Source organism: Elephas maximus, chromosome X (genome assembly GCF_024166365.1).
Source record: "Elephas maximus indicus isolate mEleMax1 chromosome X, mEleMax1 primary haplotype, whole genome shotgun sequence".
In the NCBI taxonomy this organism is placed as follows: Eukaryota; Metazoa; Chordata; class Mammalia; order Proboscidea; family Elephantidae; genus Elephas; species Elephas maximus.
In genome coordinates this window covers 56,589,332-56,606,563 of record NC_064846.1, presented here as the reverse complement: position 1 = coordinate 56,606,563, position 17,232 = coordinate 56,589,332, and the positions used below count along the sequence as shown (strand labels likewise).

Here is a 17,232-nt window from a genome sequence, read left to right as displayed (position 1 = left end):
CTGCAGGCAATGCGCATTGTATGTCCCTCCCTTGCAGCCTTCTTCTTGTGAAGGGCTCACTGCAGCTGCCAGCTGTGGGGAAAAAACATCCTATTACAGCATCACAGAGCGATGTTGTTCCCTGTGGTGGTCTCCCTGTTTAAGCTGGACTGTTCTGTGGAGACCAGACACATGTCAGAGCTTGTGCTGGAAACGCATTTGTTGCTGCTTAGATTGAATTCTCTTTTTCAAATCTACTCTTTCTTCTCTGCGAGCTGACTATTCATCAAAAACCTATTCATACACTCCGCTTTTGTCAATTGTACCGACTTCACTTTACTCACCCAAGTCTTCATTTGTGTGTATCATCAATAAAGTTGTGTGCTTTGATTGGCAAAAAAAAGAGACATGGTCCTCGTCCTCGAGTTAACAGTCTACATGAAGAGAAAGACAAACACACACACTAAATGCTAACCAGCTGGGGCATTGGCTCCCTGACAAAAGCACGCTCACCAGTGCTCACAGGAGGCAGAAGCTGAAGTGGGCTGCAGTGATCAGTAAAAGCTTCAAGAAGGGGCTGGGTGGTGGCGGGTGGGGGGGACAGGGCTTAGGAAATGAAGATGGAATGTGGAGAGGACTAAGAGTCAACACCCGTGAAGCAACCAGCACAGTTCCTGGTGCAGAGAAACTCCTTGATCAGGGTGCGTGCCCCTCCTTCCTTCCTAGACTGCCCGCCTAGAAAGGAAGGTCAGTATCTTTGGGGCTTGTCTCCCCATCCTAGGGAGGAACCCTGCCACGCACCTGCGTGCTCTTAATGCGTAATTATAGCACTAATGGTTGTCATTGGTTGAGTGTTCACTCTGTGTAATTCTAGCTCTCCCACAAAGCAACTGTTAACCCCCCTTGCAGCCCCCCTCTCTTCCTTGGGGTCCCAAGGAAGGTCCTGGCAGAATGCGAAGGGTTGGCACCTGCCTTTTTTTTTTGAAGAACCCCCTTTCTGTTCTACCCTTTGTCTTTTTGGTGGAATCTTGGGAGGGGGCCATGGAGCCCTCCAGTAACTCCCATTGAGGGTGGAAAGACAGATGCTTAGGGTGCTTAGCATGGCTGCTTCCATGGGCATTGATTGCTACTTTCAATGCCTCAATGCCCATGGAATCAGCAGACAAGAAATCAAATGACATATTGCATTGGGCAAATCTGTGGCAAAAGACGTCTTTAAAAATCTTAAAAACAAAGATGCCACTTTGACAACTAAGCTGCCCCTGACCCTAGCTATGGTATTTTCAATCACCTCAAATGCATGTGAAAGCAGGAAAATGAAAAAGGGAGACTGAAGATTTGACGCATTCAAATTGTGGTGTTGGCGAAGAATATTGAATATACCATGGACTGCCAGAAGAAAGAAAAAAATCTGTCTTAGAGGAAGTACAGCCAGAATGCTCCTTAGATGCTCCTCAGAAGTTTTTTCTCACTTACTTTGGACATGTTATCAGGAGGGACCAGACCCTGGAGAAGGCCATCATGCTTGGTAAAGTAGAGGGTCAGTGAAAAAGAGGAAGACCCTCAATGAGATGCATTGGCACAGTGGCTGCAACAATGGGCGGAAACATACCTACCAGTGTGAGAATGGCACAGGACCTGGCAAAGTTATACACAGGATCGCCAGGAGTTGGAGCCGACTCAGTGGTACCTAACAACAACTGCAGCAGCAGCATAGCTATGGACTGTCCCTCCATCTGGGAGACATCTCCACACCCTCCATCCAAGTTCCCAGCACCCCTGCCAGGAAAGGGAGAGCGAGCCCTTGTGTACTGAACCCCTCCATGGATCTGCACAGCTCTTTCCGCCCCCTACCCTCCAGCATTTCTAGACCTCTGCCAGCAAGCCTTAGCCCCTGCATCACCAAAGCCAGGTAACCCGGGAGCTTTCAACGTGTCTATAAATGGTCCTTTTCCTCAAAGCCATGGCAAACACGTGAAGTATTTCTACTTTCCCTGGGCCTGATATTGGCAGTGCTGCTTCTGAGCCTGGTGCCTTCCCCTGCCCTCCCTGGATTGTTGTTTGGGTCTCTCTGTTCTGGGCAGCAGTGGCCTCTACAGCACTCTGCCTTCTGACTGCCCTCCTCTACATATAGCGTGGTTCTATTTCATCTTTTCTCCCTTCCACCAGAGTTTTGGTTCCAGGTTGGTTACACCTTTCCACCTTGTACTCATCTGCCCCACATTTCAGGTTGCCAGGCCCCCAAACTGTCTCTGGAGAATCCTTCAAATGGGAATGGAGACCCTGCCTCTTCCCAGGCCCTGGTATCTTGGATGACCGGTTTGTGACTTGAGCTTGCTGTGACGCAGATATTTGTGCACCAATGTTCACTGCAGTACTATTCACAATAGCCAACAGGTAGAAAGAACTCAAATGTCCAGCAATGGATGAATGGATAAACAAAATGAGGCGTATCCATAGAATGAAATTTTTACTCAGCCATAAAGAGAAATGAAGTCCTTACACATGCTACAATGTGAACAAACCTTGAAAACATTATGTTCAGTGAAATGAGTCAGTCACAAAAGGACAAATGTTATGTGATTCCACTTTTATGAAATATCTAGAATAGGCAAATGTATAGAGAGCAGAGTTTATTAGTGGTTACCAGGGACAGGTAGGAGGAGGAAAGGTGGGAGTTATTTCTTCAGGGGCACTGAGTTGCTATGAAGAGTGATGGAAAAAAATTGAAAACTGTTACTGGTGATGGTTGCACAACTTGGTGAATGTAATTAATGTCACTGAATTTTACAGGTAAAAATGATTGAAATGGCAAATGTTTTGTTATATATATTTTACAACAAAAGAGTAGAAAAATGCTGAACAAAGTTAAAATCAACAACTTTTCTAAGATCCATCAGAGAAGTGAGGACACAGGGTAGATCAATACACTGAAAGGTGGATAGACAAATACAGAGAATTCCAGCAAGGATCAGCTTACCTGAATTAGCAGCTTATGTAGCCAGGAACTGGTATGTGATCTGTGGTTGCTGTGACACCACACCCCCCTCAAGGCTGCTGAATGTGCGTGTGGCTGGGGAAGGTGGGGGCTTGGCCCTGCAGGCACTAGTGAGCAGGCCTCTTCCCCCTTCTACCTTCTCAGGACATATGCTGGCTCACAGGAAGCTTAGGAATCCTCACCCTGACAACTTCAGTGCCACAGGAAACTGGGGACTGGGCTCTCCCCTTCCCCAAATTACTATATTTGCATCAGAGAAAAGCAAGTTGCAGAATAGTGTATTGTGCATGTGATCATAAATGTTATACATGCTAGAGCACTATATACTATCATATATGATTTTACATTTCCTAATATATGCATGGACACCTGGTGGCACAGTGGTTAAGTGCTACGGCTGCTAACCAAAAGGTCGGCAGTTCAAATCCACCAGCTGCTCCTTGGAAACCCTATGGGGCAGTTCTACTCTGTCTATAGGGTCGGTATGAGTCAGAATCTACTCGACGGCAACAGGTTTGGTTTTTTTGGTTTGAACGTGTGCATAGAATAACTTTAGAATGTTTCACAAAGAAATACATAGCGTTTTTTGACTCCTGGCATGTATATTGGATTGCTGGGGTAAAAGGTCAATAAGAAAGTTTATTTTCTTTTTGTCTTCTCATTTTCTTTATATGTATTTCCGGAAACCCTGGTGGTGTAGTGGTTAAGTGCTACCGCTGGTAACCAAAGGGCTGGCAGTTCGAAACGGCCAGACGCTCCTTGGAAACTCTATGGAGCAGTTCTACTCTGTCCTGTAGAGTCACTATGAGTCGGAATCAACTTGAGGGCATTGGTTTTTTTTTTTTTTAATATGTATTTCCCATTCAAAAGTAAATCTAATAAGAAACAATTATTGTTAATGCATATACAAGCTCTTGATATAGGTATCGTCAACTTACAGGCAGGCTCTTTTGGTGAATTGTCTTATTAATTTTATTACTTTGGCTTCTTTTTTCCCTCTGGTTTTGTAAGTAGCAAACATACAGTTTACAAATTATGGCAGTGTTATCTCTTCCTAGTCAATATTTTATAGCTCTTTTCTTTTTCTTATCTCATTGCACTGTCAGGGACCTCCAGAACAACTGTATTGATGATACACTGCACACTTGTCTTGCTTCTGATTTTAATGGTCGATGTTTCAGCAGTAAGGTTGATGTTTGCTGTGGGCTTCTGGATAAATAATATGTCATATATTTGTATAATGGAATGTTATAAAGCAGTAAAAATGAGTGAACTAGATCTCTATATATCAATCTAGACAATTCTCAGAAACCTAATGTTGAGTGAAATAAGCAATTGTTGAAAGATACGGCATAATACCATTTATATAATTTTAAACATATGAAACACAACTATTTATTATTTTGAATACGTATATTTGTAGCAAAATTAAAAATGGGCATTGAAGGATGCACATCAATTTTGCAATATTGCTTACCTTTGGGGAGGGGGGGAGGGAAATGTGACTCCAACAACATATATATAGTTTATCTACTAAGAAAAAGATTATAAGAAAATACAAAAAAACTCTTAGCATTTGTTGTTGATTATGGATGATGTGTACATAGATCCTCATTGTATTATTTTCCGTATTACTTTTTTTTTAATTAAAAGAGAAGTGCATTGTGTGTCCAATACAATAAATCAAAAAAAGACCATAACCTAGACATATTCTCAGGACGTTTCAGAATAACAGGAATTAAAGGGAGAAGGGGGAGGAACGATGGTACTATAAATGACCTAAACCATCTTCTTTTCGTATCGGAAGGTCATTAAAAAGAGGTACAATTATTATTTTCAGAGTTTTGAAGATAATCACAAGAACAGGTATTTTGACCTGGGGCATTGTAAGATCAGCATCCCTGGCTTCTACCCACTAGAGTTTATCATTTAGTGGGGAATACAGGCAAAGCAAATGGTAAATACAATGGAGTGTGATGCATGCTATAAAAGTTAATAATGGAAAGCTACTGCAACTGAAGATGCAATGGGGTGTGATTTAAGCATGTGTGATGTTATTCATTTTCTCTTAATAGGCACAAGCTCAGTTGACAGGACAGGAAGAAACTGTATCGTGAGTTCCCTTTGCTGGCAGAAAACATGGAGTTGCTTGCCTTTCTGGGCCTGACTACAGGCCCTGTCCAAACGGAGTCTCACAGTATTCTCGGCTCTGACTCCATAGAGAGGGTCTCCATGGAATTGTAATTGGTTTTATGCTTGACAGTCTACTCAGTTAATTTTCCAGAAACTCTCTGGCTATGATTATGCATTCTCAAGTCAGTCACTAGACACCAGTGAATCCCAGAAAGGGGAGAGGCTGTTTGTATATTTTTAAAGAAGCATGAACAAGTTGGCAGCAGGAGCCTCCGTGGACCCTACTGAGTAATAAGAAGCAGAACTAGATTGGCCTAAAATGATGGATTATAGAGACAGAGCACGTTTGCAAGAAGCAATAGGGAAAAAATCTAAATATCCACAAACAGGGGACAGACTAAGTAAATTATGACATATTCATGCAACAAATATGAAACACCGTTCAGCTGTTAAATAGAAAGGAAATTTTTATGTGGTGATATCAAAGTATTGATAAGATTATTGTTAAGAGGAAAAAAAATCCAAATTTCAGGTTAAGTACCATTTGTATTATTAACAGAAGAAATGAACACACATTCATATGTCTGTGTATATGCATATACCATCTCTGAAATGATGCACAAGAAACTGCTTCTGGTGGGGGAGAACTGATAGCTGGAGAGAAAGGAGAGAGAAGGAGATTTTCAATGTATACCCTTTTTATCTATTGAATTTTGAACAATTAGGATATGCTGGAGCCCTGGTGGTGCAGTGGTTAAGAGCTTGGTTGTTAACCAAAAGGTCAGCAATTCAAATCTACCAGTTGCTCCTTGGAAACCCTATGGGGCAGTTCGATTCTGTACTACAAGGCCACTATGAGTCAAAATCGACTCAACAGCAATGGGTTAGGATGTGTCACTCATTTAAAAAAATAAAGTTTAAATTTAAAATAAAATGTAAAATCATCAGCAATCTGAAAAGGAAATTAAGAAAACGTTACCATTTACAACAGCATCTAAAAGAATAAGATACATAGGAATAAATTTAACCAGGAAGGCAAAAGACTTGTATGTGGAAAATTATAAAACTTTACTAACAGAAACTTAAGCCAATCTTCAAATTTATATGGAAATAGCTAACGCATCTTGAAGAAGAATAAAGTAGGAGGACTCACACTTCCTGGTTTCAAAACATACTACAAAGCTACAGTAAATAAAAGAGCCTGGTACTGGTATAATAATAGAAATATAGGCCAGTAGAATCGAATTAAAAGTCCAAAATTAAATCCTTACATCTATGGTCAATTGATTTTTAACAAGGGGGCTACGTCCTATCAATGGGGAAGGAAAATTCTCTTCAATAAATGGTGCTGGGAAAACTGAGTTTCCACATGCAGAAGAATGAATCAGGATTCGTGCCTTACACTACATGCAAAAACAATTCAAAATGGATCAAGGACCTAATGTGAAAGCTAAAACTGCAGATTTCTTAAAAGAAAATTTAGGGGTAAGGCTGTGGGACCTAGTGTTTACAGGTAGATATCACCATTAAGACTAAGCAATTAGGATTATAACCGCACACAGAGAAGCAAGATACTGCCTATACTTGGCTCAAGAACTTTTGAGTTCTCAAAGCTAACTTAAAAAATCCATAGCCATCAATTTGGCATTTTCTTAAATTTCAAAAGCTCCCACTACATATAAGGAGCCAGGCCTGGAAGACTCAGATCTTTACTGCAAGCCATAGGTAGTAAGAACTCAGGACTCAAGGGAAGTGTCCATTGTCCATCAGAGAGTACCTTTGTGAAGAGGAGAGAAGAAGGAAAAATAGCCCAACACATGTGTCCTGGCTCAAATTAACCCCCAGGCTGAAATCCCAGAGGGTGATAGGTATTAGAAATGAACAGATAAGTCACCGGGAAATCTCAGAACATTGGAATTAGTTACCTAATTCCCTAGACACAAGCTTCAAAAAGTGCAGAGTCCAACATGGGACCGCCCAAATGGTAGGTTAGAAAAGATTGAGAGAGAAGACTATCGATAACATCTCTCATCACTTCCCTCACTTTCACACCCTCTGCCCAACTGAGAAAGTAATCAACCTCATCTAGTACCCAATTTAAAGCCCTGGATAATGAAAAATACAGAATTCTGGCTAGAGATTTACACATTAACAACTGGCCCTTGTAAAATGCAAATATTTACCCAGTGGGCATGTGTCACATGGTTACTTGGAGTGTTTATTTGTGGTAATAAGGTGAGTCATCATATTGTCTTTCCTTCCTTCAAAATCATCCCATATCCAGATATCTAAGGACAAAGAACAATAGAATATTGATGGCTAGACTTAATGTAGACCTTGCCAGAGGTGAAAGAAACATGATAGTATAAACCAGAAGAACTAGTCTGAATTACTCCACTGCTAGGAAACGGGTCGGGGGGAGGAAGAACATGTAAAGGTGAAATGAAAGAAGGAAAATAGTCTTTAGGGAGAGTTTTGGGAAAAGAGCATTTGTGGAACATTAGCAACAAATGCCTTGTCCTTTTCCCTTTCCTTCCTTTGTGGGAGAAGTGATGGTGGGATGCTTGACCTGTTTCCCATGAAAAAGCAGATCCCCCAGAAGAATCTTAAGGTATGGGGTGCTTCTGAGTTTTGATTAGCATCCCCTTTTATTTGGCTGTTCCTAAAGCAGCAGAAATAAAAGTTATGCCTGGTGTGCTGGCGCATGAAATAAAGACAGCAGAGTCAAAGTAGCAGAACACTGTAGGGGAAGGTAAAGATCATGCCACCGCACAAAAGTAACAAAAACATATAAATGCCTAGCAATAAACCAAAAAAGAAAATGAAAGGTCTTTATAAAGAAAGCTACTCAGTGGCAAAAAAAAAAAAGAAAGAAAGAAAGGTAAATGTGCCCAGATGAGAAAATTATAAAAATGTCAAACCTTGACAAATTAATCCATACCCTTAGTAAAATCTCCAATCAAAACATAAAGGATAGATTTTATAATACATAACATTAGTATAATTAATTAGACATTTAGAGAAAATTATGTATACACAAACACACACACAAAATACCAATGGCTTAACAAAGGAGCTAACTAAAAATGAAACTGTAAATGTACTAGAAGGAAAGACAGGTAAATGCCTTTTTTTTTCTTTTTTAATAATCTTGGGATAGGAAAGGCTATCCTAAGGAAAACATACAATAAAAATGCCCTAAAGGAAAAAATTGAAACGTTTGACTATAGAAAAACTAAAACTTCTGGGTGACCAAAGAAAACACAAAAAAAGAAACAGAAAAATCAAGGGATGGCTTAGAAGAAACCGTTTGCAACATAGCACTTCAACACGTGACAAGAGCCACATTTCAACTGTGGCTAATAGCTACCATATGGGACAATGTAGCAAGCCTATACATAGAAAAGCAATTTCCTTTTCTCTGATACAAATATAGTAATGTGAAGGAGGAAAGAGCCCAGCCCCCATTTTCTTACGGTTCTGAAGTTGTCAGGGTGAGGATTCCGAAGTTTCATGTGAGCCAGCATGTATCCTAAGACGGTAGCTGGGGCAGGGGCCTGCTCACGAGTGCCAATGCACCACCTTCCCTATACCCACACACACACCACCTGCCAGAGGCCACTCAGTGAGGCAAGGTTCCTGTCTTAGTTATCTGGTGCTGCTATAACAGAAATACCACAAGTGGATGGCCTTAAGGAACAGAAGTTTATTTCTTCACAGTAAAGTAGGCTAAAAGTCCAAAGTAGGCTAAAAGTCCAAATTCAGGGCGTCAGATCCAGGGGAAGTCTTTCTCTCTCCATCTGCTCTGGAGGAAGGTCCTAGTCATCAATCTTCCCCTGAACTAGGAGCTTCTCCGCGCAGGGACCCCGAGTCCAAATGATGCACTCCTCTCCCCGGTGCTTCTTTCTGGGTGGTATGAAGTCCCCCACTCTGCTTGCTTCTCTTGCCTTTTATCTCTTGTAAGATAAAAATGTGGTGCAGGCCATACCTCAGGCAAACTCCCTTTTGTTGTATCAGGGATGTGACCTGAGCAAGGGTGTTCCAATCCCACATTAATCCACTTTAACCACAGGCAGAGATTATGATTTATAACACATAGGAAAATTACGAAATGGGTGACGACCACACAATACTGGGAATCATGGCCTAACCAAGTTGACATATACTTTGAGGGGAGTAAATTAAATCCATGGCAGTTTCCCAAGTCAGTTAGAGGTTCACGGGGGAAAAGGGTGTGCCCCAGAAAGGTCTCCATCACCAGGGAACTACAGAGGAGATGCCCGGGTGGGGGCATGAGGATCCTAGGATATGCCGCACAGTAGCATGAGAACTGGAATACTCAATAAATGGTGCTGGATTAACTGGTTATCATTTGGAAAAAGAAATAAAATTAGATCACTAGACCCCTTCCTCCAACTTTGTACAAAAGTAAATTCCAAGTAGATGCATGAGACAAAAATTCAAGAAGAAAGGTAGGAAATAATTAGAAAACAATATAGGAGGCTTATTTTCATAATCTGAGGGTGGGGAAGGCCTTCTTAAGCCACACAGAAAGCCAAGCAGCAAATAATGGAAAAATGAACCTGCAGGGTGAAAAGGAGGCCATGGACAAAGTGAGGAAGGAAGTGACAGACAATGAGAAGGTACGTGCAGTATCTGCAAAAGACAAGGGCTTGGTCAGTGCTCTCTGCAGGACTGTGGTGGACTGTGGTGAAGCACCATCTGCGTCTTAGGCCAATCAGGGCTCCCTAGAAGGGACCCAGGAGCAAATCCCCACCACAGCTGTCAAACTCTTAGCTAGATGGTGCTGCAGCATACAGTCCACAGGTGGCACTTCAAAGTGAAAGGACTGTGGCTGAACCTACTTTGAGAGTGGCACGTAGGGCCCTGAGGAGGATGGATGCATCAGTTGGGAAGCTAGATGTCTGCAAAAGTGTGTGCACTTATTGGGTTTGGGGAGCTTCGAACCACAAAATCCCCGTGAGAGGTAGCAGGCTAGCCCTTTCATGGGCCATGGATCAGAGCAAGCCCAGTTACATTTTTTGCCTCTTGGGTTTCTCGGGCTGTTATTGCTTGGCTTATAGTATGCGCTGTCATCAGATTGCTGGGAAATGCAAGTCCTGCTTATATTCATTGCCTCTTATGGTTCTTGGGATGTAAGTGTCCCATTTATAATATGTGCTGGCATCTGAAGGGGGCATGTATAAAAAATAATTTGGTCATGAAAGGGCTAGGGAGGGCCCTGGGATTTAGTGGGTAAACCAGTACTTACAAGCACCAAATGCTAACGTAATATTGAGATGTGTAAGAAGCAAACACAAAACCAGGGGCCTTTCTGGAGCTGGAAGGCAGTCCCAGATTACACAACAGATAGTCTAATCTGGTGTGCCACTGTTAAGGCCGGGGCACCTCCATGCAGAATGTGACAAGCTCAGCTTTGGTGACTTTGTCAAAATGTTTGCAGTGGGGGAACCCCAGAAAGGACCTCTTTTAATTGCAGCATAAAGGTAAGTTTTGTGCTTGATGATGGTTCAGTGCTGTTTTGATTTTGAATTAGGTATTGGAGGGGGCACTTTAATCTTTCCAGTGCTTAGAGCCTCTAGATGTCTTAACCAGGCCCTGAGTGGCAGGCATGCTCCATTTTGCCCTCCATATCTAGGAAGAATCCATTGGGAACTGGACACATACCCAGCACAGGAATCAATCAAGGGATGAAGGGCGGAATAGAGGGGTGTGTTTCCAGACACAGGGAGTGTTATTAGAAGGGCAGTGCCAGTGAATACAGAAGAGAGCTTTGGCTGAGCCAAGGCCACACCAAGGAGACACTTACAGGCTTCCCTATGACAGAGCTGCTGGAGAGATGGACAGAAAGTCTCGGAGGCCCTCCTTGTGTCAGGCGTCAGCTGTGGCATTAAAGCGTCAACTGCCTCGGAGATCGTGGACAATTGCCTGTAGCAGTACTCAAATGGGCATTTGGTGATGCGCAGAGGAGTAGGGAGGCGTGTGTGAATTTCCAACCACGAGCCAGTAGGAAGAAGATCCTCTCCTTTTGTACTGAGATTAAAGACACTGAGCAGCATTGGCAAAGCAGGCTTGAATGGAAAAAAGTGGGTGCGGGAGCCGTCTGGGGGCGGGGAGAGGGACAGAATGAGCTGCACAGACCCATGGAGGGTGTCATGGATTGAATTGTGTCCCTTCAAAATGTGTATCAACTTAGCTAGGCCATGATTCCCAGTATTGTGTGGTTGTCCACCATTTTGTCATCTGATGTGCTTATCCTATGTGTTGTAAATCCTAACTTCTACGATGTTAATGAGGTGGAGTTAGAAGCAGTTATGTTATAAAAGAGAGAATCCAGCAGAGAGGATGGGGACCTTATGCCACCAAAATGAAGAATCAGGAGAGGAGAGCATTATTTGAACCCGAGATCTCTGCGCTGAGAAGCCCCTTGACCAGAGGAAGATTTATGACAAGGAACTTCCCCCAGAACCGACAGACAGAGAAAGCCTTCCGCTGGATCTGGCACCCTGCATTTGGATTTGTAACCTACTTGACTCTGAGAGAATAAATTTTTGTTTGTTAAAGCATCCACTTGTGGTATTTCTGTTATAGCAGCACTAGGTAACTAAGACAGAGGGGTTTGGTGCACATGGGCTCTCCTTTTTCTCAAAGGGGTGCTGGGAACTTGGATGGAGGTGTCTCCGGGATGGAGGGACAGGCCAGAGCCATGCCAAGCACCCTAAGCATCTGTCCTACCACCCTCAAAGGGAGTTACGGGAGGACTTCAGGGCCCCCTCCCCAGATCCCATCAAAAAGATGAGGTATAGAACATAAAAGTCAGACACCTACCCTTCACATTCTGCCAGGAATTTGTGGGGGACCCCAAGGAAGAGAGGAGGGCTGGAAGTGGGTTTAACAGTTGCTTTGCAGGAAGGCTAGAACTCCAGAGTGAACACTCAGCCAATGGCAACCATTAGTGCTATAATTACGCATTAAGAGCACGCAGATGCGTGGCAGTGTTCCCCCCTGGGATGGGGAGACAAACCCCAAAGATACTGACCTTCCTTTCTAGGCGGGCAGTCTAGGAAGGAAGGAGGGGCACGCAACCTGATCAAGGAGTTTCTCTGCACCAGGAACTGTGCTGGTTGCTTCACGGGTGTTGACTCTTAGTCCTCTCCACATTCCATCTTCATTTCCTAAGCCCTGTCCCCCCCACCCGCCACCACCCAGCCCCTTCTTGAAGCTTTTACTGATCACTGCAGCCCACTTCAGCTTCTACCTCCTGTGAGCACTGGTGAGCGTGCTTTTGTCAGGGAGCCAATGCCCCAGCTGGTTAGCATTTAGTGTGTGTGTTTGTCTTTCTCTTCATGTAGACTGTTAACTCGAGGACGAGGACCATGTCTCTTTTTTTGCCAATCAAAGCACACAACTTTATTGATGATACACACAAATGAAGACTTGGGTGAGTAAAGTGAAGTCGGTACAATTGACAAAAGCGGAGTGTATGAATAGGTTTTTGATGAATAGTCAGCTCGCAGAGAAGAAAGAGTAGATTTGAAAAAGAGAATTCAATCTAAGCAGCAACAAATGCGTTTCCAGCACAAGCTCTGACACGTGTCTGGTCTCCACAGAACAGTCCAGCTTAAACAGGGAGACCACCACAGGGAACAACATCGCTCTGTGATGCTGTAATAGGATGTTTTTTACCCACAGCTGGCAGCTGCAGTGAGCCCTTCACAAGAAGAAGGCTGCAAGGGAGGGACATACAATGCGCATTGCCTGCAGACTTATAAAACCAAGAGGTCACTCTGAGCTCTGTGGGCACCCCTGCCTGGCCAGTGAGAGTGTGGTCCCTGATTCAGCAACTGTAACTTTCACCCAGTGATGCGGTGATTGGCTAAGGCTGCATCTTCTACAGCACCCACTGCAGATTCCTTGAGTGAGAACACAGGTGAGTGCTCAACAAACGGGCTTTGGGTGGATTCGGTCCGTTGCTGTTTGGGATGGCCATTTAAGGGGCCAGGGTGTCCAGGAGAATCTCTCTGTTTCCATTTCTGATAGAGAGGGGCATGAATGACAATAGCTCGTGGGCCCCGAGCAACCCCCCTCCCAAGGCTGGCTTTTCAGACAAACCCATTAGTGGTTTCAAAACCTGAGCCTTAGTACATCCACTGCCTTCTGATATCAAAGGAAGCTTCAAGTTTGAAACGGACTTGGCAAGCATGTTATTAATAGCTGTCATGCTTATTAACACATTTAATCCTGCCTGCTGCAGAAATGAGTTGCAGCAACGAGACACAGTCTCGCGACACACTTGGTTGATGTACATCTTATTCTGGGCCTGATTTTTGGCACTCACGTTGAAGTTACCCAGGGCACAGAAAGCCTTCTCCTCAACAGTGGGGTTAGGAGTGGGGATCATGTTTCCAACAATGGAGAGGCTGGCCAAATGACTATTGATACCGTGGCTACGTGAAAAACCAGCATCCTTGGGCTGAGCAAACAACACTTTTACCTGAATGAAAGGACTCTTGGAGAGGTCAAGAACACAGCTGACATTATTAAAGCCTTGGGCACTCCAAGTGCTTTTATGTCCGTAGGGGAACGGACGCTGTTTAGTAGGGTGTGTTCGGTTGGCCTTGCCTCCACCTGAGTGCCTGTCCTCATTGCCACCTGGGGCCCCAGGTTTGGTCCAATCCCCATCATCAGTCCACGGCCGAGCCATAGTTGTGAAATCAAAGTGCATCTCAGACTCTTCCTCACCCAGTTCCTCATCGCCATCCCATTCTTCCTCTTCTTCCTCCTCCAACTTGTCACTGTCCTCTCTTCCCACGGTCAGTTTGTAAACGCAGTAGCAGGCACCAGCCCCAATCATTAGTCCTGCTGCCATCCAACCCACTTCCCGAGCTCGACTCATACTCAAGTCTATGGCAGCCTTGGGGCAGGATAGAACACCTTGCTCAGCCTGATTGAAGGGGTCTTTTAGGGCCCAAATGAGTGGTGGTGGAGGGTGGTAGTCTTCAGCCTTTCTTAGGCTCCTTCAAGTCTCTTGTGATGAATCTATGCATGAAAAAGAGCGTTAGGGTTTTGGGCTAGGGTTTGTGCCTCACCAGGCAGGCAGACAGTTGGTGAGAAAGGTGAATTATTAGCTAACTATTTCTTTCTTCCTTTCTGTCACCCCCTATCTATCCCCAGGGCCCATCATTTCTCTTCTAGGCCTCACGGAGAAGGTGGAGAGATGGGGTCCTGCTAAGATGACCAGAAGGGTGCCAGGGAGAGGCAAACCCTCAGCTAGTCAGTTTCACCTACCAAACTCTACCGATAAAAATCTCTACCTGAGTCAGGTAAATTCCTTTTTCCCTTGTTCTGTTGGCAGTGCTCCCTACACAGTGATGGGTGGGCAGTTCGGCAGAAGGACAGATGGAAAGACTGAAAGGTGGAAGTGGAAAACTGAAAGTGTAGTGCATGTATCAGCACTGAGGACATCGGTCCCAAGACTCGCTTTTCTGAATTCTTGACCCTGAGTTTAAAATCTTTCCCACACTCTTCCGACTTTTCCCAGCCCGACTTTTCCCAACGCGAGCTTTCCCGGCCCCCCTCGTCGTCCGCCATTTCCCCTGCAAAGGCCGCCACACCCCTTTCCTTGCACTGAAATGGGAGGGGGTGTGGAGAAAGAAGGGGCCGGGAGAGGGCGACTCGGACCTGGCCCGCACAGATTCCAGACCCGCTGCCACCACCGCCACCCCCACCCAGGGTCCCGGACTAATCCCTCCTTCACACCGACCTGTATGGTTCCAGCGCAGTTTGCTCTTTCCCTCTCCGCGACTGGAGCTGCGACCTACAGGCCAACAGATCTACAAATCTGCAGAGAGACAGGAGACAGAGGGGACGGACGGTTTGGCTGCTTGGTGGACGGACCAGCACCAGGGACACGGGTGCCCTGTTTGTGGAATCTTTCTTTCCTCCGAGTCTCCAGAACCGCCGTCCGCTTCCCCCACCCCCATTCGAAGCCCGCCAGCTTTCTCTACTAACAGGGGCAGAGGACAAGAGGGGGGAGGGGTATTAAGAAAGTAGGCTAGGAGGGGACAACAGCCCGATGGGTCCGATGAGCCTGACCCCGTGGCGCTCTTGGCCCTCTCCCACCCCTCCTCCCTCAAAGCAGCGCCCACCCTCACACAGACCTGCATGGTACAGAGTTTCCTTCTTCCTTCAACCCGCCCGCAGAGTAATAGGGGGCTGGTACCCAGACGGAGGCGACTAGCAGGACTTCTGCTCTAAGCAGCCCTTGGTCACGTGAGGACCACGTCACCAGTGAGCTCTGCCCCCCAATTTCCACTCCCACAAGCAGTGCGGCAGGCGCCAGTCCGCCCCGTACCTCCCCCCACTACCCTGGGCCCTGTCACTCTTTTTCTCTTTAACAATACCAGAGACCAGAAGTGGCCCTGCCTCCCTGGAGTTTGAATTTGCTTTTTTGTAATTACAGCAAAGGAGCCCGGGTGGCGCAATGGTTAAGCGCTTGGCTGCTAAGCGAAAGGTTGACAATTGGAGCTCACCTAGCGTCTCCGCGGGAGAAAGATCAGGCGATCTACTCCCCTAAAGATTACAGCCTAGGAAACCCAATGAGGCAGTTCTGCTCTGTCACATGGGGTCACTATGAGTCTGAATCAGTGGATGGCACCCAACAACAATTACGGGAAGGGGCAGCATCTTTTCCTGGGGCTACCATTCGCTTACACACATCTTGGGGGAATTGTCTCATCCTTTTCTAGGCTCTGAAACTTCTGCACCCCCTCTCCTTGATTTCTCCCTCTTCCATCCAGTCCCTGCACCAAATGGGGAGGGGGGTTGTCAGAAAAGGAACTCCAAATAGTAGTGAGATTTTTATTAATATTTTTGATACGTTTATGTTCTATTTCTTCTGCCCTTTTTGTATTGGCTTAAGCAACACTTTTGTGTAATCAGAAAATACAACAAAGCTATTTTCACTTGGAGAAAAAAGAATAAAATATTTTTTAATGAAAGATATATAAAATAAGTAAGCATTCCCAGTTCATTGGAAGACCTCATTGACTTGGTTAAGCTAATTTGTATCGCATTGAAAACATCTTCTTCTGGCTTCATAGGCAATAGCAGCTTTTACACAGTAAGTGTGTTAAAATGATAATAATTATATAAGCCTTACAAACAAAACCAGTGTGCTTTCAATCTGAGAAGGTCAGTGGTCTAATTGTGGCCATTTTAGATAAGTAAACCACTGTTCCTTTTCCTCCTGTCTCAATTCATGGTATTAGATGTCAGTCAGCTGAGATGGTCTTCATAGACAGTTGCTAGATGGCTTTCACTCTGGCTGCAGACCTCCAGCTCCAGCTGAATCTTGCTGTTGTTACTTGCGGTTGAGTCAATTCCGGCTCATGGCAACCCCATGTGTGCAGAGTAGAACTGCTCATAGGGTTTTCAAGACTGTGGCCTTTTCGGAAGCAGATTTCCAGGCCTGTGCTGAGGTTCCTCGGATGGGTTTCAGCCGCCAACCTTTTGGCTTGTAGTGGACCACATTGAAAACCTTATGGAGCAGTTCTGTTAACTCCATGGCAACTAACAACAAGTCTTAACAGAAGCATATCGACAGAGCTTTTCTTCTGCTGTACCACCGAGTGGGTTCAAACTGCCACCCTTTAGGTTAGCAGCCCAGTTTGCACCACCTAGAAACCTTCAGGTGAATGCTGAACCTTACAATTAGTCACTTCATATATTAGCCTGCTTTCCATTAAAAGGGCTTTATTTAAAATCTGTTCAGCAGTGGGATGTAGACGTCAAATTCTCATAAAAAGATCAGACTTAATAATGATCTGAGACTAGAAGGACCCTGGAGGTCATGGTCCCCAGACCTTCTGTTAGCCCAAGACAGGAACCATTCCTGAAGCCAACTCTACAGACAGGGATTGGACTGGACTGTAAGGTAGAATATGATACTGGTGAGGAGTGAGCTTCTTGGATCAAGTAGACACATGAGACTATGTGGGCGGCTCCTGTCTGGAGGCGAGATGAGAAGGCAGAGGGGGATAGGAGCTGGCTGAATGGATGCGGCGAATACAGGGTGGAGAGGAGGAGTGTGCTGTCTCATT

At 44.8% G+C, this 17,232-nt stretch overlaps 1 protein-coding gene across 1 annotated transcript; it reads right to left on the bottom strand.

Moving 5' to 3' along the window:
- Window positions 1-12,347: 12,347 nt before the first annotated feature.
- Window positions 12,348-15,405, bottom strand: ARMCX6 (armadillo repeat containing X-linked 6). The gene is made up of 3 exons (XM_049871883.1): window positions 15,292-15,405; window positions 14,895-14,972; window positions 12,348-14,170 (listed from the first exon to the last, which is right to left on the bottom strand). Exon 3 carries the CDS (start codon window positions 14,025-14,027, stop codon window positions 13,122-13,124), a length of 906 nt encoding a protein of 301 aa, XP_049727840.1. The 5' UTR covers window positions 14,028-14,170; window positions 14,895-14,972; window positions 15,292-15,405; the 3' UTR covers window positions 12,348-13,121.
- Between the last annotated feature and the right edge of the window lie 1,827 nt (window positions 15,406-17,232).

Bases quoted from the DNA above. Each gene is read 5' to 3' on its own strand.
- ARMCX6 (XM_049871883.1), bottom strand. From the start codon at position 14,027: ATGAGTCGAGCTCGGGAAGTGGGTTGGATGGCAGCAGGACTAATGATT.